We start from the raw sequence: 25,823 nt of genomic DNA on the forward strand, positions 1-25,823 counted from the left end.
TCTAGTTTTTGTTGTGCAAGATTTTAAAAAATTTTAATTTTTTAAAAAAGTTTAGATTGCAAAATTATTATTCAAAATCTAGTAAGTCAATTTTAATGAAATTTGGTGTACGGTTTTAGCACATTACAAAAATTTTCTAAGCGAATTAGGAAGGTTCCAAGTGTAACCTAAGTAATGGAAAATCATTGAATAAGGACAGGCTTGTTTTGCCCCCTTATTTTATATTTATTGCTATTTTGCAGCAAGGGTGATAAATTAAGACATTTTTAACCAATCGCATCTGATAGAAAATTTAATTATCTTTGTTTTATTCCTATACGACTTTGTTTCAAAATGAATCGTTTTAAAGTTATAAACAAAAAAAGTAGAAAAAAAAACGAAATTTTTTGATATTTTATTTTTTTTTATTAATGTTCTGGGCATATTTGAGAAGGAGCATAAATTAATTATTATTAACGAAGTTATCACCTAACTTTATCCGCAAAAATCTGAATGCCACCTCTCACATCCACCTAAAAACAGATCCTTACTGGTCTGGCACGATATAAAATTATAATAAAATTCTTCTTCTTCTTGTCTTTTTCCTTATGTCTATTACGGCGTCGGATTATGGTCGGTTGTTTCTTTCACCCATTTTTCCAATCTATTCTGTTTTTTGGCTAGGCGTTTCATTTCTTCTTTCGTTTTCCCTCGTGCATTTCCTATGTCCTCTATTTGATCCCTCCAATTCTTTCGGGGACGCCCTCTTCTCCTTTTTGCCGTGTTACCCGTTTCCAGAATTTTCCTGGGCATCCTTTCTGGTTTCATTCTCATCACATGTCCATACCATTCTAGTTGTTTATTTTGGATATGATATAATATTGGCTCTATTTCCGTTCTTAATTTCTTATTCTATCCCGTTTTGATTTCATATCCGTGGTTTCTTAAAATTAAATATAAAGTATATCCTTACATTTTTGAAATGCTATTTACATATACCCTAAAATTTTATGATTGTACAAGGTACAATGATTCCTAATCATTCAACATTCCCATTCAAGGATTTCCTAATATGACGAATAGGTCTGGATCCCGCGTATGAAAAAAAGTTGATTAATAGCAAGCTGAAAATTTGTTAATAGCTTAAGGGTGTCTAGTCGGACAAACTTTGATATATGGGAACACTGGAACAGGGGAAGTTTTAATTGTGGAACAGGTTAAAAATTTGGAACGGTCAGACCACGAAAACGGCCCATGTATTTTGTCCGACAGAACAGACTTAAACTCTCCGAACAGAGATTAAACCCTCATGCAAAAATCAGACTATTTATCACCAAATGGGCGTTTTAATTAGTGGAACATGTAGAATATGTCAAATGACAGCAATTATGACAGGTGATAAATAGCAGTCTGATTTTTGCATGAGAGTTTAATCTCTATTCGGAGAGTTTAAGTCTATTCTGTCGGACAAAATAAATGTGCCGTTTTCGTGGTCTGACCGTTCCAAATTTTTAACCTGTTCCACAATTAAAACTGCCCCTGTTCCAGGGTTCCCATATATCAAAGTTTATCCGACTAGACACTCTTAAGCTAATAACAAATTTTCAGCTTGCTATTAATCAACTTTTTTTTCATACGCGGGATCCAGACCTAGAAGTAAGTCTACAACGTTATTGTATTTTTTATTACACATCATCTTCAAGTTTTTGTCAGTCTTTTTAAATTCTTTCTCTTTTTACAATGGCGTTTTTTGGCTTATTTAACATGCCCCTGATGATGCTCTAGGTGCTAAAATTATACTTGGGCAAGATTAGAGATTTAACATATCGGAAAAAACGGGAAAAAATTGAGAAAAAAACAGGTTTTTTCCGTTTTTTCCAAACCATTGGAAAAATTATAAAAAATGGGAAATTTTAAATATTTTTTCATTGAGACTTAAAACGTGAAAAAATAACAATTTTAAACTCGTTTATATATTTTGTAAAAATATTAATAATAATATCTAAGATATAAGTACAAACATTTATATAGGGTCAAAAATTATAATTAGTATCTAATAATTTAAACTATCAAAACCGAAACTTCAAACGTAGAAAGCACATTATTTTTTAACCACAGCGCTTAGTGGTATATTTTCATCTGAGTCTGAATCTTAAGACCAAGCATCTGATTCAGACTCGAACCCCGCCTCATCATCCTGGACGGATAAAACCACATGTTTTTTGTCAGTCTCTTCTAAAAGTGGATCTGGATCTGGTCTAGCATTGTAAATGCATATCTGTTTTTCGTTTATAACCAAATTTAAATGAATAGCAACAACTTCCGAATTTTATCCTGTGCTAATATATTTCGTTTGCTTGTATGTATGAGGTCGTGTAAAGACCAGTTTCTTTCTGAAGAGGCCGATTTAAGCGATTGGCGTAAGTGGCTGCTACACAAACCTTGCCACCATATACGGGATGAGTACTATTCGCACTATCCCATAAATAATTTCGACCAAAAGAATTCAGTTTTTGTTCTAAATTAGGCCAGATTTACCACCACCTTCCGTACATCTAGATTTAGTGAATGAGCTATTTCAGAAATATAAATCTATAGCTTCTATTAGTTGCTCTTCAATTGTTCTCCTTTAAAGCGAGCACCAAGAAAATTGGCTGCAAAGTGAATCGGCTTGGAACAAAATTCGTAGCGTTCTTCAACATATTTTAGCAAGCTTTCGATAAAGGGTCGTTTAAACACAGCGATAAATCAAACAACTTATCAAGGTCAATCGAGTTGTTGCAACTTATCATTGTGTGCTAAGCGTCGTTTAAACACAACGATAAGTCACAGCAACTAGTTGTGATGACAAGTTGAAACGCTGTTTAGACGCTGCGATTCAATGCGATACCACCTTCAACCCAACTCCAACTTTGATAAGTTGTGCGATGCACCGTTTACACACAATGATAAGTTGCAACAACTCGATTGACCTTGATAAGTTGTTTGATTTATCGCTGTGTTTAAACGACCCTTAAACGGTACATCGCACAACTTATCAAAGTTGGAGTTGGGTTGAAGGTGGTATCGCATTGAATCGCAGCGTCTAAACAGCGTTTCAACTTGTCATCACAACTAGTTGCTGTGACTTATCGTTGTGTTTAAACGACGCTTAAGAGAACTAGTCTGGTCAACTTGTTGGGAATATTTAATATTGTGTCTCTTATATACTTAAAGACAAAAGGCACTTCTGATAATATAGATCTATCCGATTCTACTAAATTTATCGATTTTGCTACGGGATGTAGAATTTGTTTAGAATATTGTAACAAATTTAAATTTTTCCGTATTTTTCCTTTTTTTCCTGTTTTTTTTTCGGAAAAACAGGTTTTTTTCCTTCACCCAATTTTTTCGGAAATTTTAAATCTCTAGGCAAGATGTAATAAATTCAGTGCTCGATATCTGCCTTTTATTTCCATAAGCATTGAAGCTGCAGAAAATCAATACATTTTACTTTTATACATTGTGTATCCATTTTACTAAAAATTTGTTGACCACTCTTCGTATTTACCGAAAAATTCTATTGCTCGGGAACGAATAATTCGATTTTGAAAGTATTAATGGGTACGTGGGTAATATATCAATTCACACTTCATTGAAAAGTGCATTTTGATCGTTTTCATTTTGTTAGAAACTTTACTGAAACGGAATGTTTCTCATTTCAAAGTTAAAGCACATTTCGGTTTTATAGTTAAACTTCCCATTCAAAGCTGAAAATAGAACGCAATATTTAATCAATGAGGTATGAACAACTCAAGGCACAACGAGTGCTGTAATTTTTGACTTCCAATTTGTTTCAAATTGGAAAATAGTTGAAAATAAATTAAATACACTTAATTTATTAACTACAGTTGTTCCAACGGATCTTTGCAGAAACGTAACGATTGATTTACAAACAAGTTAGATCAAAACGTTAAGTGAAAAGTACGTCGGTATATACTGTTAATGTAATTATTCGGAAATAGCTATTATCCCGGTGGCTTTTTTGACTATTGAGGAGATTGAAGGACTCAAAATTAAACAGCTTTACCTCCTTAACACCATACCGACTACTACTAATATAGGGGAGAGTCGGCTATTGGTCCGCACCTAAGGTAAATTCAAGATATTTCCCAAACTTGAAACATTTCAGTGTCCAAATTTGTTGAAGATATACTTCAAAGGCTTAGGTATATTGGTAGGGACCGCATTTAATGAATGGTTGAACAGTAGAAGAGTGAGAGGCAAAATTTCCAATTAGTTTAATGCGCACCATTGTCCGACATATGCGCACCATTAGCCGAATAGGCTAATGTGCGCATGTGAATAACTGTGCGCATTAATACAACTTAAAAATTAATGAGCTTCGAAAATGTAGCTTATTGAAAATAAATATTAAAGGAACAAACAAATATACGGAAAAGATAAGAAACCAAGTTACAGATATTTTAAAAAAATCTAAGTATTGCAGTAAGTCACAAATATATCCTTCTGGATTATCCTGTCGTATACACATGGCGTGAGACCATTGACAATATATCGAACACTTGCACCATACCTCGTCCTTTTTGCTACCATCACCACAATACACAGAAGTAATTTTGATCTGACACGAGATCGTCCAATTCATCATCACGGCACAGCTCACTTTCTGAAATAACTTCGGAGCTGTTGTGTTCAAAAATTTTCCTTTCTGCACCATTTTTCAATTTCGTGGTTCGTCGTTCGTTTAATCAGAACCTGGATTTTTTACAATTGTAAATAAATTAATTTATTGTACACCTTAAAGGATATTTGCGCGCCAAATATAAAATAAATTACAGTGTGGTTAAACAGTTATGAACCAAATAGTTAGTAAACTCTCTTCTTTGGATGTTAACAAAGGGCCTGGACCAGATGTGCTACCTGTGGTTAAAAAGTTATGAACCAAATATTTAGTAAACTCTCTTCTTTGGATGTTAACAAAGGGCCTGGACCAGATGGGCTACCTACCTTATTCTTAAAAAAATGCTCCTTTATTCTTTCAAGACCTCTGTACCACATTTCAAGCTCTCCCTCCAAACTGGAATCTTCCCCGACTACTGGAAAGACAGCTTTATAAAGCCCATCTTTAAATCCGGTGACAAAACCTGTGTAACAAACTATCGTCTCATCAGTAGTCCCCTATAATCAGTGCAATCCCCAAGGTATTTGAAAGTCTGGTATGTGACATTCTAACCCCTCTATTTGAACCTCTACTAGTCCAACAACAGTTTGTGTTTAGACCACGAAAATCTACAGAATTAAATCTACTTAGTCAGGTGGACTTCTAGCTGGACACCTTGGAGAAGGGGTATCAAGTGGATACGATATACACTGACTTCTTAAAGGCATTCGACAGGGTGCCACACAATATTTTGTTGCATACGTTAAAACTGATTGGGATTGATGAGCCTTTATTGTCATGGTTCCAAAGCTACTTATCTGATCGTAGACTGATTGTTAAAATTGGCACTTTTCTTTCTAAAATTATCCAAGTTCCATCAGGAGTGCCTCAAGGCTCTCACCTTGGGCCACTCTTGTTTAATATTTTCATAAACGACATAAATGAATGCTTCGCAATCAGTTTATTTTTGCTCTTTGCTGATGATTTTAAGTTAAGCTGTGTGATTAAATCCCCAGAGGATTGTGAAAAACTACAGTACGATTTAAATAACTTGCTAGAGTGGTGTAAAAGAAATGGCATGGGACTTAATCCAACTAAATGTAAAACTATGACTTTTTCCCGTTCCAGAAATGCTATTGTTTTTGACTACAATATTAGTCACTATACTCTCGAAAGAACTTCCCTTTTTAAAGACTTGGGGGTCACCCTTGATACAAATTTACAGCTTTCTCATCATCAGGAGAATGTTGTTAATAAGGCTTTCCAGATGCTTGGTTTTATTAGAAGATGCACCCAGGTCTTCACAAATATTACAGCTTTAAAAACCCTCTACTGTGCCTTGGTCCGTCCCCGTCTTGAGTATGCCTCTTATGTATGGTCTCCTTTTTATGGAGTGCATACTAATGCTCTTCAGTTAGTTGAACATACATTTTTAAAGCAAATTGCATATAGACTTAATATCTTGGACAACTACAATGATACATATATTCTGACTATCCTGGATATGGCGCCGGTCACTGCTCGTCATAAGAGAAGGGATCTCATCACTTTCCACAACATCCTACATGGAAAAACTGGAACTCCAGAGCTTCTTCAAAAATTAATATTCATGTCCCACTAAGAACAACGAGGGCTATAGTTAGTTTCTATTACCCAATCCACCGTACTAACTATGGTCTTAACAACTTCCTCACTAGAACTGCCAGACTAGCAAACCAGCACCTTAACATTGACCTTTTTCAAACATATAGCAAGTTCCTGAGTCAGGTTTTAGTTAACATTAACTAAGACTTATTGTGCTGTAAAAATAATAATAATAATAAACTCAAAAGTGACTTGTCTACTTATGTCCGCCGACCACACTAAAATTAATGTCCTTAGGTATGATTATTTGTGTAATTTGTATTGGTAACATATTTTATTTATATTGATAATTTGTATTTTTTGTTCTCTTTGTATGTAATTTATATTTTAATCTATTGTTTTTTTTTCTCTAAATAGTTGTAACCGTATATATAAAAAAAAATAAGAAAATGGCAAAATAGATAAAACACCCAGTATCTTTGTAATTAGTAAAGTATGACCCATTAAATATGGTATTTTTGAGACCGCCTAAGTGTCCTCTTTCTACAGTTAACGTATGTTACTTTCCCAATGAAACACCCTGTATTATTAATATATACAGTCATAAGATTCGATTCCAGCAATAAAATTGCTGGTAAATAAGTTTTCACAAAAATGGCCTATTTTACGATAATCTGCCCAGACTAATAAATCTACACATTGAATTTAAAAAAACATATTCTAAAGAGATCAATGAAATAGGACCTCAAAAATCCGTTTGATTTACAGAAATAGGTTGACGTTTAGGTTGGTCGAAACCTAGTTTCTTTCGTTAGCGGGTGTAAAAAAGGCCTCAAGACGTCGTGGATCGAGGGTTGTGCCATGGGGTGCACAGTGTCGGCAGAGGAACGGGCGGCAATCGCCAGAACTAAACAGATCGATGAAACGTTGAAAGAGGAGAAACAGCGCTCCCGGAGAGATGTCAAACTTTTGCTCCTAGGTATGACCTGTTTTATGTTTTTTTTTATTTATTTTAGTATTTTTTTATTTTTACAGGGTGTAACAGAAATACAGGTCATAAATTTAATCACATATTCTGGGACCAAAAATAGTTTGATTGAACCTAACTTACCTTAGTACAAATGTGCATACAAAATAAGTTACAACTCTTTGAAGTTATAACTTTTTTGTATACAAAATTTTGTATACAAAATGAAAATCAATTTTTTCCAATATATCGAAAACTATTACAGATTTTTTATTGAAAATGGACATGTGGCATTCTTATGGCAGTAGCATCTTAAGAAAAATTTATAGTGAAATTTGGACACACCATAAAAATTTTATGGGGGTATTGTTCCTTTAAACCCCCCAAACTTTTGTGTACGTTCCAATTAAATTATTGTAGTACCATTAGTTAAACACAATGTGTTTAAAACTTTTTTGCACGATTGATCATTTTTGACTGTTTACCGTGACAGATTTTACGTCAGTAGGTGACATTTACTAGCAACTCGACGGTAAGTAATTCACTTACCGTCGAGTTAAAAAATCTCTTAATTTTAATTTATTTTTTGAAAGAATAAAGAAAACTAATGAATTATTTATTAATATTGAAACTTATGGTACAATTTGTTAAATTATTTTGCAGAATTTCTAAATATGGAATTTTATCGTCTGGTTTATTAACGACTGTAAAAGTACGCTGGATGTTCGTTTTTGTATTGGGTACTTTTACAATCATTAAACCATCGGTTTGTTGGATGTCATTCATAGTAATATTATACAATTCTTCTCTTCTACAGGCACCAAATTATGAAAAAATCTTCATTAGAGTATTTCTTTTACCTAAACTAGCTTATATTACCTTGTGAACTAGAAATTCTGCATCCGGTGCTTCCATCAGAAATTTTTCAAATTGCTCCCGTGTAAAAATGCTCGCTTTCTTAGGCCTACAGCCAACATTTTTTCTCTTCAAATACGCGATCAAAGTTGAAAACTTGGAAATATCAATGCCATCATAAAGAAAAACGGTGGATTTAATCATTGAATATTTTGTCCAGAGGCTTCCAGGAGCTTTCAACTGCATATGTCTTTTGAACGAAATATGCCAATAGAGTCTTTTCTTCGATTCTTAAATTCTTGCCTTCGCACCATTTTTTAAACCTTTGGTAGGTATTTTGATAACGGATTTTGGATTTTTCGGGAATAATTGCGGAACACCCTTATTCCCAAGCCCGTTCAATTTCTTCAAATTCACTTTCGCTCATATTTTAATTTATAATAATCAAAATTGTACTTTTTTTTCTCTGATTTTGGCCTTGGTTTAGAACTAGAACCTTTAGCCACGTAATTGTATAACTTATCACTAAGTCAGGGGAGTAATGTGTAGTGTGTGTGTTGAGTAAGTGTCTTGTTACTTTGCAAAGTCGACGTCATTGTCTTTGCAAAGAGACGCTAATTGTATCCGAACGTCTGCGGTCCCTCCGGTGAGTACCGATCCCACAAGGACAGAAACTATATTCATTTATTAATTTATAATAAATGAAAAATTTCTGACCCTGAAAATTGTACTTAAAATTATTGACAACTAAATAAAAACTCAATTCTCCATTGTTGTTATGCACCCTAGTTACTACCTAACAACCAAAGTAACTATCTTGATAAAATGAATGAAACTAGTCAATATGACGAAAATGTTTAATTTTATAATTTATAATGGTATCAATCGTGCAAAAAACATTATAAGCATGTCGAACGTTAAGGGTAACCGATCTCAGACAATAATTGGAGTCGTCGCTCCGCTCCTCCTCCAAACAATTGTCTTCGATCGGTATAAAACCCTTACCGTTCTCCATACTTAATATACTATTTTGGCTGTAGTACTTTTTCGAAAAGTCAGTTTTTATCGAGATATTTTGAATAATTTGTCAAATCCATCACATATTTGTATATGGTTAAGTACGATTATGGAGACTTGGTAATAATATGAAAATTTATGTATGATTTACATTTTTAGGTATATTTTGAACCATATTAAAAAAGAAGCCACATCTCGATAAAAGGTACCTTCTCGAAAAAAATACAAAGAGGCAAAAAATTTTAAAAACACTGTGTTTAACTAATGGTACCGCAGTAATATTTTAATTGGAACGTACACAAACATTTGGGGGGTTTAAAAGAACAAAACCCCCATAAAATTTTTATGCAAAAATATTAAAAAATAAGCCTTAACTCGATAAAAACTGCCTTATCGAAAAAATACTGAGAGGCAAAAAAGTTTTAAGAATATTGAATTCAACTAATGGTACCACAATAATAATTTCATTGAGACGTACACAAAAGTTTGGGTGGGTTTAAGGGAACAAAACCCCCATAAAATTTTTATGGGGTGCACAAATTTCACTACAATTTTTCTTTAAGATGTTCCTGCCATAAGAATGCCACATGTCCATTTTCAATGAAAAATCTCTAATAGTTTTCGATATATTCGAAAAAATCGATTTTCATTTTGTAACTTCAAAGGGCTGTAAGTGCATATTTGTACTAAGGTAAGTTAGGTCCATTCGAACTATTTTTGGGTCCAGAATATGTGATTTAGATTTAATTTGTGATTTACACCACTCAAAATGGTGTAACTTTTTACTAAACAATATGTGAACCATATAGAACAATTTGGTGCTGGAAGAAAACTTTTACTTTCGATGTCTGGGTTAGGCCTTTTTTGGACCAATTATACTATACTAACTCCGTAACTTTGGAACCGTTCATTTTAGAAGGATTATCCATAGGGCCTTTTTTATTTCAAATTTAATGTAGAACATTTTTGTATAGAAGGTTGTTCATGCTAAAACGCATAGTTTTAGAAATATTGACGAAAAACCTAAAAAACTACGAACTTACCGATTTCTCCCCCCTCTTCCCCCCAAACCCGACGCTCAAAGTGGTGTGACTTTTTTCTGAACATTACGTGGACCACATAGAACAATTTGGTGTTGGAGGATAACTTTCACTTTGGATGTCAGGGTTATGCCATTATTTGGATCAATTTTATTATACTACTAGTGAGTCTCCCGGTTGCAGGAATCTTCAATTTCTAATTCAGTGCACCCGATTTCTTAGCACAACCATCGTGGAAGTAATTGAATTTATCATGTAAATATTACAAACCACAGCATCTACAACTGTTTTTATAATTATGTAGGTACTAACATTTTTCAGTAGAGTACATTTTTCAACGTTTACTCTAACCTAACCTCTATCTAAACATTAAACATTAAGAAAACAAAACAAAAGGTATGAGGCTCTATAAGAAGGAACAGTAATTTGAACGAATCGGTGTGAACGTTCAACAAATAGAAATAGAGTAAAAACACGCCTACCTTGGTACGAACATCAATGAAAATTGAGACAATTCAATTGAGAGAAAGCGAGATCTGCATTTAAAAAAAAATGGCTAAGCTATTTAAAATATCATGATTTATCAATACCCAAAAAATCAGGCTACTACGATGTTATATTTATCTTTCCGCTACTGTTGTACGAAATTGAGTCGCAGACTCTCACACACGTTACCTGCAAGAAAATTGAGACTTTAGGGAGCGTTCAAGTATTACGTAACGCAGTTTGGGTGGAGGGGGGTCTTGTAAAACGTTACGGCGCGTTACATGGGGGGAGGGGGTTCGAACAGCGCGTTACGTAACATTCTTTTTTAACTTAAAAAACTACATAATTTTTTTATGTTTTACATAGACCCCTGAATTGTATTATGTTGCACCCTCACGCAGGGTTACCTAGGTCTACAGATTTTTCAGTAGACCTACTGATTTGAACTGCGATCTACTGAATACTGTATAAAACCTACTGATTTAAACTCCAATCTTCTTATCTACTGAAAACTGTATAAAATGTACCGAAAAATCTAAAAAAATTCATTGCTCAAATATAAACCATTTCTCATTCATATACAACCCAAAGCCCAACATCCAACAGTGCATTCTTCTTTCGTTTCACTTCACCTAAATTATATTTGATGGTAAAGTTAGCGACATCGGATTTTCAGGGTAAATGATGTCAAGTGCCTTTACAAGGGACTCTTTCCTTGAGAATTGTTTTGTTTTGAATAGACCATGTGTCATATTATGTTTCCAATATCCGGAACTGTTCCCTCGGAGTTATTTATGAGTTTACCGTTTATCTGATGAATAGATAGGTAGGTACTTTATATTTTGATAAAAATGAAATGGGTAATTTTTGTCTTTTCTTAGTACTTATTCTGTTTCCAATTTCCAATAACTGCAGAGCGTGTTTTGTTAAGTTGTGGTATTTAGACTTTGCGGTGCTCATTTTAATAATTAAATATCAGATAAGCAGTACTTTGTTTTTAATTTATTAATTAGAAATGATTAATAATTAATTTCTATAATTTATATTTTTGTTCGGAATAAGCACTGAAGCAAATAAGATGAGTTTATTTTGAAGTCAAATAAATAAATAAATAATAAAACGTTAAAATAAACTTATTTTACAGTAAAGTTGTAGCTTTTTTTGCAGTATTTTAGTATTTTATAACTAAAGTATTATGAAGGTTTTAAAAATATGAGTTTATTTGGCCGCGTGCGTAATATAAAGGTGGTCGTTGATACCAGTTCATAAGTAAGGGAATCTACATAAATATAATCGGTTTGGACAATTTTTAAACTGGCCGTAAGTATAAAAACTGGGCGTTAGTAAAGGTGGCCGATTTTAACAGGTGGCCGTTAACACAGGTTAACACAGGGTATTATACATGGTTTAAAAAATCTACTGATTGCTACTGATATTTTGAAAGCAAAACTACTGAAGAAATCAAAACTGACCTGGCAACCCTGCCCTCACGCTCCGCTCATGTTCCGACAACAGCACAATGGTATTCAAGTGAAAAAATCTTAAAATTTGTGAAGCACTGTAACATGTGTTTGCAATAATTAGCTAGACCTTTCTCCACAACAAAAGATGAAAATATACATTTGGATTAAGAGGTTGCAGAGGGAACTACATGCTCATAAATCATATATTTTTTCTGAAGTCCATAACATGCAGTATCGTTTTCAGCAGTAGGTATTCATTAATGTTTTAAATATGCAAATTTTCAAATTATTTAAAAATGTCTTTAAATAAAAAGCATTAAATACAAAACCCACTATATTGATACTTAGTTTAGAAAATTGATAGATATTTTACAAAATAATACCCTTATTTAAAGTGTGATTCCTGAATTATTAATTTCAAAGATTTATGTGATTAACATCTTGACGAAAATTATACATAATTTCACCTTGCATTATTCATAATATACCCTACATAAAACACATTTTTGAGATGAGGTTGTTAAGCAGCTTCTAAAAAAGCAAAAATATACAGGGTGTTTAATTAAAATTAAAGATAATGGACTACGCTAAGTTTGCATGAATCACCCTGTACATTTAAATTTATGTTTAAAAAGCACACATTTATATATATATATATATATATATATATATATATATATATATATATATATATATATATATATATATATATATATATGAAAATCTACGGGTCTCAGCGTTTTTTTTTAAATTATTTAAAACAAGGACAGAAATAATTTTATTCCATAAGTGCCTTCTTATTATATTATATATATACACGGTGTTTCAGAAAAAGGTAACACGATCTCTAGGATAGGTGAAAAATTAAAAAATAATTGGTGTTTGCTTACTAAATAATTTTTGTAACGGCATGCGTTTTCACGATACAGGGCGTCGAAGAACAAAAAGTTTTACACATTTTTTTCACCATTTTTCCGAAACTACTGGTAACATCGTATATTATTCGTTATACAAAAATTTTTATGAAGCAAAATAAAATGTTGAAATAATAAATATTTTATTTTATTTTAAGCTTTTATTAAAAAAGATAAAGTAGAAGAATGCATGAGAAGAACAATAAAGAATGAAGCCAAAAATGTTTTTAAGGATATGGGGCCAAGTAGGGAAAATGTAAATTTAAATGTAAAATTAATAACAGAAGATTATTATTGTTAAGTTTTGAACATATTTCATGTCATGGGACATGAAATTACGATTGGCAGGGATAACCAGACACATGAACTGAATAGAAGAATCGTTCTTGGGTGGGCAGCATTTGGAAAACTGAGAAAAACTTTTAAAAGTGAGTTGCCCACATGCCTAAAGAGAAAGGTATTTGATCAGTGCGTCCTCCCAGTCTTGACGTACGGATCAGAAACACTTACCTTAACTAAAGCCTCGGCTACCAAACTAAGAGTAACGCAGAGAAGAATGGAGCGGTCAATGTTAGGAATAACTCTGCAAGACAAAATCAAAATCGAAGAAATCAGGAGAAGAACAAAGGTGACTGACGTCATCGAAAGGCTAGCCAGGTTGAAGTGGAGATGGGCAGGACACATTGCCATAATGACAGATGCACGACGGACAAAAAGGTTATTGGAATGGAGGTCAAGAGAAGACAAGAGAAACTTCGGTCGACTGCCTACAATACAAGATGGACTGACGACTTAAGAAAGCTAAATAAAAACTGGATGAGAGCGGCGCAGGATAGACGTGTTTGGAAACGAGGGGAGGAGGCCTATGTTCAGCAGTGGACATTTAAGGCTGAATAATGATTGTAAGTTTTTATTATTACATACCTCAAATGCGATTAAAATAATAACAAAGTTCTTTTACCGAGTTTCCGGTACTTTTCGCAACCTCGTTTTCCATTTAGGTTCAAATGGCCACTTGGGTGTTACGTAACGTTTAGGTAGGGGGGGTACAGAAAAACGTTACGGTGCGTTACATGTGGGGGAGGGGTCAAAAATCTTCAAAAATTGCGTTACGTAATACTTGAACGCTCCCTTATCGTCGAATCTTGAAGATATCTTATACCGACCACGTTCCTAATCAGGATGTTTTATTAAGAATAGATAAAGAAAAAGAGCTGTTAACCACAATAAACAGCGAGAAATATGGACTGCTGCAAGCTGCAACTAATTTTACAGGAAAAAGTAGAAGGAACACGAGGACCAGGAAAGCGAAGGATTTACTGGTTGAAAAAGCTACCTACATCTTTTCAGAGCAGCAGTGTGCAAAATACAGGTCACCAACATCCGAAACGTACAACAGGTACTATAAAAAGAAGAAGAACCTCTATCTTTCCTGTCGGAATCGATACGTCATGTACCTACACATGTGCCGACTCGTTGAATTGTAAATTTTATTAAATTTTTTTACGTAGCTTTATTAAATTCTCAGTATCTATTTCAAAGATAAGTCATTCTGAAGTTGCAATATTCACTTTCCTGCGAAATTAATACAGTTGATTTTTTTAAGTAACCTTCATCGATGACTAAAGTAACTTATTTTGTTTCATATTTCAAAATCTACACACCACACAAGCGTTTGTAAATCAATTTATTAATTTTCATTACATAGCATCGCACTTAAAGGCTGCTGTTAATTTTTTTATAGCAGCTACAACACGAAAACATTTTCACTAATTAGGATTTGACGTAGAAGGGTTTTCCACCTTGGAACGTTTAGTTGTTCGAAAATGTCGATAATAGTCATTATTTCTGGGCTAAAATTTAAAGGGATAATATATCTTTTTCTATGGATACTATACAATGTGCCACTGCTCTCACTACTTACATACATTCAAAACGAAACATTTCTTACGCAGTGAGAAAAGTCGGCCATTGCTGTGAGAAATATTTTTTCTAACGGGTTCTCCGTTGGTTTTCCTACATATTATTATGATAGCCGTTTCCATGGTAACATGCACAATACAAACACAATTAATGTTGTCAAACAAAATGTGTTGAAGCAAAACCTATTAGGAATTACCTTTCAAAACTGTTCAAAAATAACTGTTAATTAGAATTTTAAATAAATAACGTACTGTGACACTATTTAGTCCGCTCACGAATTGGCCTATTTCTTCCCTAAGCTTCTCGGCGTTACGAGACAATACCATTCCTATCCACGGCGTTCGAGACGACCGCTGCCGAAGTATATATAGAACCGAGATTCGAGCACAGGCCAGTCATTTCATTCATCGAAGCGCGTCGCGTAATTTAATGTATTCGAATCGTATGTGTTGAAATGTATTATAGTTATCAGAATTATTATGTTTAGTTAATTAAATCATAAATTTGAGTTTGTAAATAAATTAGATGTGTTAGTTGGTGTTATTTGTAATTATTAAATAAATTAGCGATGTAAATAAAATAATATAAGTAAGTCTTCCTTTATTTAAATTAAAATTAGTGCCTAAAAATATAAGTAAATAAAATAGTAGAGTCAACCGCGTAAAAAGACAATTACATCACAGTACATAAATTTTAAGAATATATTAAATTACATACCTACTTGTATATGTATTTTATTTCAATTTATGCATATAATATACCTAAAAGCACCTAACTTATTTAATTTTAAAGTTTGAGCTCTTGACAAAACTTCATCCATAGAAAAAGTACAGAACTCATGAGAAAATTACATATTCCTCCCTCGCTTGATTTGCAACAAACTTCTGCGCTCGTGAGAAATATGTCTTTTTTCTCACTTGTTGTACAATATACTATTTTTATTTGCCTGTTTATTACAAATTATTAGATTATCATACCTACTTCACATTTGAATATATCGCTGGTACCTATGATTAATCTGATTATCTGATTCCTAATACATTTCCAGTGAAAATGATAACTCTTTGATAAGTGTTGGCGATACAACTTTTTTTTATATGCGTGTCCGCGAAGATTATAACTCCCAAAATATTTATAACGAAAAGATTTAGTTCATAATAGATGCCGACGAAAACAATTATTTCCCTTTCTGTTTCTGTTTCTGCCGACGAAAACAATTATTTCTGAGAACTTTAGTAATTATAATTTTCGTGAACCCACAAACAGAAATTATGTTTTTTTGCTGATACTCCTCAAAAAATAAATTTTTTCAATATGATGATTGCCAACCTCCGTAGCGGAGATGGCCCCTGAAGAAGAAGAAATGATATTTAAATATACAAGCAAATCCTGCCTATTGGTTAGAAATAATTATTGATACTTATGGCATCGTTGGATTGCTTGCTTGCTTCGTGTGAAGGATAAAGTTGGACGTCGTTGGCTCCAGATGATATGGGTAGGCCTTGGCTGTTTGTCATTTGAACATCTTCAAGAAACCGTTGTAGTCTTGAAAACAGTGCAGTCATCGGTTGTTTAGTTACACGTGGTGGTTCCCATCGTTGTCGATGTAGGCAGATCAGGAAAACATCCCTACCGAAAGGAGGAACAGAAATTGAGTAGTTAATCCATAAAACTAGAATAATAAATTCTGTATTAGAGAGACAGCAAACGCTATGAAAGGTTCCTTGCCATATCTTCCAAAATTACAATTAAAGAAAAGTAGAAAGAAAAGAAAAATATTAAATAAAATAGCAAATTGGCAAGGATCAAGTGAATACAATTATTATTAAAAATTAGTTCAATTAATTAAAGATACTAACTGTATAAAGGTTTAACAAAGTTAAAAACGACACGTGAGCTAGAGAGGGTATGTATTATCAAAAATAGCATTTCATAGTCTCGCAGTACTATCAGTTATTGTGCTTCATAAATACGTTATTGCTCATTATTACCGAAGTAATCAAGTGTTTTTGGGATTCCTTTTAAATAATGTGTTTTTAACTGACTTATTAGTGATGTCCACGATACTCAAGAAATCTATACAGCAAATTATTATTGGTTCAAGACTATTCATGCCTCTGTAAGATTGCATGGTTTTGCTTCATTAAGAGGTCCTGGATACGCTTATTTTTTTCCTCTGCATATTGACTCGTACTGTTACTACTTTTAACTACTGTTTCCTCTTTTCTTGCCTTCTTTGATTGTTATATTGCCACCAAAAAGTTTAGTAGGGTCATCTTCTATCTCAACTCGTAGTCTTTTTTGTTTAAACTAACGCATACATTTTTGTATTTTTGATTGTCCCATTCTGTGTAAGTCGTTCTAATGTTCGAATCTTTGGGGATTTACTTTTACTTTAAAAATGGGCGCACCTTGCAGCAGGTATTGGTCGTTATTTTCTTTATAATTTTCCAATTTTTTGAACTTATACTGACTTTCACCTACTCGCCACGTATAGGTATTTGTTATTGAGCATGCTTAGTCCGTATTTTTTCTCATTTTATTCCTAACGATCTTTTTTATTTCCCCTTTTTAACAATCTTGGAAATTCCTTTCTATATTCTCCATAATTTACTTATCCCACCAGTACAACTTGAAATGATATGATTTCAATATAACAGATTTGGAGAAATAGGTGCTCAAGTCGATCAGAGTAAAAATCAACAATGTCGACAATGAGATACTTACAACATGTCAAATTAATTAGACCTTGGAATGTTATCAAAGATTTTCTGTCCTCTAGTAGTAATAGTTTTGTTCAATCTTTTTTACACAGAAATAGTTATTTATGAAACAGTTCGTGAAGTATGCTTTTTGCGAACGCACGCAATGTTTAGAGCACGAGCGACAACGGAGCGAGTGCTATATATCGCGTAAGTTCGCAAAAAGTACTTCACGCACAGTTTCATACACTATTTTTTCTATGATAAACAAATAAAAAAACTAACTCTTCGTCACTGGAATTCATTTCTATTCTACAATTTTTAGAACTTTGACATTTAAAAATTCTAACTACATTCAAACCACAAAACTGTCAAAAATTTTGTTGTTATTTATTGCTCATATTGTCATCACCATGACAACGCGAAAGTTAAGGATATTTGATTATATGAAAGCATTGTTTATATAGGGATAAACATATTACTTATATATATTTATATAGGATCTCCCTATATAAACAATGATGAAAGTGTGTCAAAAACAGTGCGAAAAAGTAAATCCCATTTAAACTACATTGTTGCTTCACGCACACTTTAAACCCTTCACGCACTGCTATCTATAATGGTAGGGAGCAAAGTATGTTAAATGTGCAGTCACTCGAGCGTTATGGGTACCTATTGGGTTGTGAAGAGTACGTCCTAAAACCAAAAAAAGTTAAGTAAAGTTTTCCATTTTAGAGGGCGCTTGCCATTTTTTAATTTAATTTTTCATTTCCAACAATCGTTTTTTCCGATTATAACGCCATCTATGCATAATTCTAAAAATGTTTCGAATAAAAGTTACTTATTTTTTGTAAGGAATCCAAATCTCTAATAAGAAATGGGGGCTCCTATTTATGATTTTAAAGTAACCCCCCACCCCACCTCCGCGCGGGGTCGTGTTTAGTACAATTCGCTGAATTTTTTAAAAATATTGAATAAATGTATTTTGCAGTTTTTCGATCTGATGTTCATTTCGCGAAATATCGCGGGATTCGTATTTCAAATATTAAAATATTAATACAAATATTAAATTTACCCCCTACCCCTCTCCGTGGGAAGTCGTGTTTGGTATCATTCGATAGATTTTTAAAAAATATTGAGAATATATTTTTTAGTTTTTCGATCAGTCATTCATTTAGCGAAATATTTGCTTTTTTCTTGTGAAATTTTGGGACTCACCCATTTGCTGACGCCCGGCTCAAATCGTAAGATGTTTGAAATATACACTCTTTTGCCTGTACTTAACTTACCTTATCTTAATCTGACAATTTCGAGTTCTTTTAACGATAGATTTTTTTTTTCGGGCCCCCTTAACGAACTCCCCTGTGTTAAGAGCCAATATATGGTAGAGGTACATCTTCAGGGTACTAGGTTTCTCCCCATATGATAATCTGACGCGCTCGAGTAACTGCAAAAATCCCCTCTTGTTCTCCCCTACCATAATGGCAGTTTTCACAAACTAAAAACTTATATTATACATAATATGACATAATAGTATATTAATTATGGAGAACGGTAAGGGTTTTATACCGATCGAAGACAATTGTTTGGAGGAGGAGCGGAGCGACGACTCCAATTATTGTCTGAGATCGGTTACCCTTAACGTTCGACATGCTTATAACGTTTTTTGCACGATTGATACCATTATAAATTATAAAATTAAACATTTTCGTCATATTGACTAGTTTCATTCATTTTATCAAGATAGATACTTTGGTTGTTAGGTAGTAACTAGGGTGCATAACAACAATGGAGAATTGAGTTTCTATTTAGTTGTCAATAATTTTAAGTACAATTTTGATTATTATAAATTAAAATATGAGCGAAAGTGAATTTGAAGAAATTGAACGGGCTTGGGAAGAAGGGTGTTCCGCAATTATTCCCGAAAAATCCAAACTCCGTTATCAAAATACCTACCAAAGTTTTAAAAAATGGTGCGAAGGCAAGAATTTAAGAATCGAAGAAAAGACTCTATTGGCATATTTCGTTCAAAGACATATGCAATTGAAAGCTCCTGGAAGCCTCTGGGCAGAATATTCAATGATGAAATCCACCGTTTTTCTTTATGATGGCATTGATATTTCCAAGTTTTCAACTTTGATCGCGTATTTGAAGAGAAAAATGTTGGCTATAGGCCTAAGAAAGCGAGCATTTTTACACGGGAGCAATTTGAAAAATTTCTGATGGAATCACCGGATGAAGAATTTCTAGTTCACAAGGTAATATAAGCTAGTTTAGGTAAAAGAAATACTCTAATGAAGATTTTTTCATAATTTGTAGGTCGCAATGATATTGGGAATATCTGGTGCTTGTAGAAGAGAAGAATTATATAATATTACTATGAATGACATCCAACAAACCGATGGTTTAATGATTGTAAAAGTACCCAATACAAAAACGAACATCCAGCGTACTTTTACAGTCGTTAATAAACCAGACGATAAAATTCCATATTTAGAAATTCTGCAAAATAATTTAACAAATTGTACCATAAGTTTCAATATTAATAAATAATTCGTTAGTTTTCTTTATTCTTTCAAAAAATAAATTAAAATTAAGAGATTTTTTAACTCGACGGTAAGTGAATTACTTACCGTCGAGTTGGAGTACTTACCGTCGAGTTGGATTACTTACCGTCGAGTTGCTAGTAAATGTCACCTACTGACGTAAAATCTCTCACGGTAAACAGTCAAAAATGATCAATCGTGCAAAAAAGTATGTTTTTGCACGTTTGATCATTTTTGACTGTTTACCGTGACAGATTTTACGTCAGTAGGTGACATTTACTAGCAACTCGACGGTAAGTAATCCAACTCGACGGTAAGTACTCCAACTCGACGGTAAGTAATTCACTTACCGTCGAGTTAAAAAATCTCTTAATTTTAATTTATTTTTTCTCTTCAAATACGCGATCAAAGTTGAAAACTTGGAAATATCAATGCCATCATAAAGAAAAACGGTGGATTTAATCATTGAATATTCTGCCCAGAGGCTTCCAGGAGCTTTCAACTGCATATGTCTTTGAACGAAATATGCCAATAGAGTCTTTTCTTCGATTCTTAAATTCTTGCCTTCGCACCATTTTTTAAAACTTTGGTAGGTATTTTGATAACGGATTTTTGATTTTTCGGGAATAATTGCGGAACACCCTTCTTCCCAAGCCCGTTCAATTTCTTCAAATTCACTTTCGCTCATATTTTAATTTATAATAATCAAAATTGTACTTAAAATTATTGACAACTAAATAAAAACTCAATTCTCCATTGTTGTTATGCACCCTAGTTACTACCTAACAACCAAAGTATCTATCTTAATAAAATGAATGAAACTAGTCAATATGACGAAAATGTTTAATTTTATAATTTATAGTGGTATCAATCGTGCAAAAAAACGTTATAAGCATGTCGAACGTTAAGGGTAACCGATCTCAGACAATAATTGGAGTCGTCGCCCCGCTCCTCCTCCAAACAATTGTCTTCGATCGGTATAAAACCCTTACCGTTCTCCATACTTAATATACTATTCCTACGAATTAAACAAATTACTGTAAAAAAATAATTCGCCTTTCAAAATATACCACATAAATCAAAATTTTCGATAAATCAAACGCTTAAGTTTGAGATTTTGAAAGCAAATACTCGATATTGTCGTAGATTATTACTTCAAAATCAATCTTTACACGGCAAAGCCAGAAGTCGCCCTTGTTCAGGCAGAAAGTAGATCCTGCTGAGTGATAAAAGCGATCAATACAGTTAGAGTTACATTTTAAAACTTTAATCGTCATGCAATCTAGAAATATGGCAAAGGAAATTGCTCGGGCGTGCAGGATAATCTGATAAAATGCTCTAAATATTATCTACTGGTGAAAATTGTGAAAACTTAGTTCTTACTCTTGCAAAACTAAGGTCATGGATAATTTTGTTGACTCAAGATTACTAAAAGTCGCAATGTTACGGTTGACAAATTTGTGAAAATTATTATTAAAAAGCGGGCTCACTACACCATACCACTCAGAAGATGTAAACAAATCCACATGCAATCTAATAAATGAGGAATATATTAAGGCCATAATTAAGATATTCAAAGAAAGTTTAATACCTGGTTACACCAACAAATCTTAAGCTCCACCTTAGCCCAGCTCAGCTTATAGATCTATAATTTTCGATTTTTATCTAAGCACGTCAACTGAGAAGAAGTTTAAGATGCAATCCACGTGGTAATCCATTGTGTCAAGCTGAAAATTGATCTAAGACTCGATGGTTCAACGCATATGTTGAGTAAGCTGTGCTTAAGGCACGTCTTAAGCTTAATATATGTTGGTGCAACCAGGCATACGTCATTTTTTTAGGAATCCATATGCATCTCAACGTCAGATTACAGCTTCGTTTTTTTAGTCCAGGGCGCATCTGTTTTAAGATGGACGTTGAGAGGTGACTCATATTTTTTAGCAGAAATTGTTTGAAAATAACTCATATAATAATATTTGAGTTATCCTCCCACTCAAAAAGGTCCGGAACATTGTTTAAATAATCAAAATGTCAAAATATGAAGGAGAAATTCGATTTTTTCGTCGTTTTTTGATTATAACTTTAAAAGTATTCACTTCCGAGAAAAGTTGCACTGACATAAAAGTTGCGTAATTAAATTTTGTACAATATAGGATTGGTTAAATAATTTAAAAATTGTGTCCCTTGTTGCAAAATAGCAATAATTGCAAAAAACCATAAAAAACAAGAATTCGCATTTTACGTTTTTCAACAATTCATGCTACACGTAGGACCTTCATATTTTATCCAGAAAAACTTTATGATATAACAAAACAATACTGTAAATTTCATTAAAATCGGTTCAATAACTTTTGCAAAATTAATTTTGCAATCCAGCTTTCGCAAAAAAAATTAATTTTTTCAAAATGTTTCAGGACTGAAAATAAAGCAGATAGCAAGTTGAAATTTTTTTTACATATAGAAGAATACCGTACCTTTCATTTGCAATTTGCAAAATCAAAATCAATTAATTACCACGGCGTCAGGAATTTTTTTAAATAAACAATAATTTTTGGTGCTACGCGCAGGACAGCGGTGTTCGATTCACACAAGTTGATTTCCACCAAAATTTCTTCCAATCTTTATCTAATACATATATTATTTTCTTACTCTATGTTTTGTTGTATTTTAATATTTTTTGCATATGTTTAAAAATAATTAACTTTAATTCTCTAAGTTAAAATATATGAACAAAGAAAGTTTTTGCTTAAAAAAGTGTAATTTCAAAGTACCGAGTACCTATGTGTTTTTATTTTGCAATAAACAAATTTATTTATTTATATCGAAATGTAGGTACTAAAAATTAAAATTTATCAATCATTATCAAAGGTCATTGGAATGCTCAATCAGAGCAAACGTATCCGCTGTCCTGCGGATATTTAATTAATATTTACACTGTAGCACCAAAAATTAATGTTTATTTAAAAAAATCCTGATGCCGTGGTAGTTACCCGATTTTAATTTTGAAAATTGCAAATCAAAGGTACAGTATTCTTCTATATGTAAAAAAATTCAACTTGCTGTCTGCTTTTTTTTCAGTCCTGCAACATTTTGAAAAAATTATTTTTTTTGCGAAAGCTGGATTACAAAATCTATTTTGCAGAATCTATTAAACCGATCTTAATGAAATTTACAGTATTGTTTTAATATATCATAAAGATTTTCAGGGTGAAATATGAAGGTCCTAAGTGTAGCATAAATGGTTGAAAAACGTAAAATGCAAATACTTGTTTTTTTATGGTTTTTTCGCAATTATTGCTATTTTGCAAAAAGGGTGACAATTTTTAAAAATTTTTACTAATCCTATATTGTAGAAAATTTAATTACGCAACTTTTATGTCAGTGCAACTTTTCTCGGAAGTGAATACTTTAAAGTTATAATCAAAAAACGAAGAAAAAAACGAATTTTTCCTTCATTTTTTGACATTTTGATTATTTAAACAATGTTCCGGGCCTTTTTGAGTGGGAGGATAACTCAAATATTATTATATGAGTTATTTTCAAGCAATTTCTGCAAAAAAATATGAGTTACCTAGTCACCTCTCAACATCCAAATGTACTAATATTTTTATAGATGCGCCCTGGTCTATTTATCCTATTCAATTTTAACCCTTAACTGATTTTTTCTACAACCGTGTTAAAAATGCAATTTTTAGCACTCCATACGAGCGTTAAAAATGCTACTTTAAGGCACTAATGCTTTAAAATATTTTTAAGGCACTGTCAAAAAAATATAAAAATGGAATGTCAGTCAAGTTCAGGTAACAGTTTTTGTAGATATTGTCCTGTAATTACGTTTGTAGAAAAAATATTGTATGATATGCGTGTTAAAAAGTACATTTTTAAGGCACTCATGTGAATTGCAGAACTCGCTATCGCTCATTCTGCAAACTTTCACATGCGTGCCTTAAACGTGTACTTTTAACACTTATATCATAAATAACTATTTAATAATTTTAATATTGCTGTGTAACTGTTTCTAGAGTAATCTCGGCGTTTTAAATATCTTCTTGGAAGTAGTAAAACACTAAGCATATAAAACAAGTTCTTTAGTTGACGTTTCGATTTTCAGATCAAAAGCCATTTTCCAGTTAAAAATAAAAACCGTTTCTTGTGAGCTTTTGATGTGTTGTTGTTAAAAACTGAAGGACTTATACCGCAGTTTCATTGAGTCATTCAGTGTAGCTGTTCATGAGGAGAAATAGCTTCTCGCATAATAGTGTTTTGTATTATAGGTGCAACTAGAGACAACAATTCTTAAATTAAATGGAAGTGCTACAATTTTTTTACCTTTTTCTCACGTTTTCTCTTAGGGCAGCCGCACACCAAAGAAACATGAAACGTAAAACATGAAACATAAAACGTGAAACACATTTCATAAAAATAAAACAATGCTAAACAAATAGAAGTCCGCATACCAATGAAACGAGTGTGATTCATGCGTGTGAAACATTTTTATCTTCGGAAGGCGCACGCCAAAGAAACATGAAACGTGAAACACCTTTCATGGAAATAAAACACTGCTAAACAAATAGACGTCCACATAATGTGCTGGATGGATAATATTATATATTATATATGAAACGAGTGTGATTCATGCTCATGAAACATTTTTATCTTCTTGAAACATGTTTCATGATAGGACGTGTTCTATTTTTCGATATCAGTTTCATTGTTTTGAATAATTAATTACGTGCGTAAAATGAATGTCGACCAAGAATTTAATATTGTATTGGTTTCTGTTGTGGAGCAGAACGAAGAGTTGTACAATTATAACCTGGAGTGGTACTCGAATAGACAATAACAAGAAAATATCGTTTTTTTTAACCAGGACCCACAATAAAACAATGTAAATATTTGAATACTCCTTCTATAAAATGATTGAAATTTAGCAAGATGATTATTTAATTCGTTTGCAACCAAATATTATTATGTACTATGGTTATGATTTTTGGACAGTAATAAAAGAGTTGCCACAACAGCAACGGCCTCGTCATCATCATCTTTCTTTGATTAGTATATTAATGTAGGAAACAGAGGTTAAACTTCGCAAACTCGACACAAGTTCTGTTTTATTTTTTTTCTGGTATATCAAGGGGTACTTATTAAAAGACGTACTTTTTTTTAAGATTTGCCCCGGAACACCCATTTTCATTCCTTTAAAGGGGGTAGGGAAAAATCCTACTCCATCAGTAGGGTTTTTTTTATAAATACATAAATATATATTATGGTTATGGCAACATCTCTGCGGAAGCTACCCCTATCCCTGAAAATAAGTTTGGCGAGCATGTTTTTACGATTTTCTCATTACCTATATATTTTTGTGAAACAACGCTTATACAGAATTAAAAACCACTATTTGCTCTACAAATAAGGTCCTACGCATTTTTTTCGTATAAGCAACCGTTATAGTCCAGGGCCCATCTGTTTTGAGATGGACGTTGAGAGGTGACTCAAATTTTTTTGCAGAAATTGCTTGAAAATAACTCAAATAATAATATTTGAGTTATCCTCCCTCTCAAAAAGGTCCGGAACATTGTTTAAATAATTAAAATGTCAAAAAATGAAGGAGAAATTCGCTTTAATTCTTTGTTTTTTGATTATAACTTTAAAAGTATTCATTTCCCAGAAAAGATGTACTGACA

At 32.8% G+C, this 25,823-nt stretch overlaps 1 protein-coding gene across 2 annotated transcripts in view; it reads left to right on the plus strand.

Annotated features, from left to right (window-relative positions):
- Window positions 1–25,823, plus strand: part of LOC114326943 (guanine nucleotide-binding protein G(o) subunit alpha) — a 395,605-nt gene that overhangs the window by 55,180 nt on the left and 314,602 nt on the right. The window contains exon 2 of one of the 2 annotated variants that reach the window (XM_028275417.2): window positions 6,995–7,205. The exons of the other annotated variant lie outside the window; for it this stretch is intronic. Within the exon in view, the coding sequence (XP_028131218.1) occupies window positions 7,088–7,205 (118 nt within the window). The 5' untranslated portion in view covers window positions 6,995–7,087. The remainder of the gene's footprint in view (window positions 1–6,994; window positions 7,206–25,823) is intronic. 2 annotated transcript variants of the gene reach the window in all.

Source organism: Diabrotica virgifera, chromosome 1 (genome assembly GCF_917563875.1).
Source record: "Diabrotica virgifera virgifera chromosome 1, PGI_DIABVI_V3a".
Lineage (NCBI taxonomy): Eukaryota > Metazoa > Arthropoda > Insecta > Coleoptera > Chrysomelidae > Diabrotica > Diabrotica virgifera.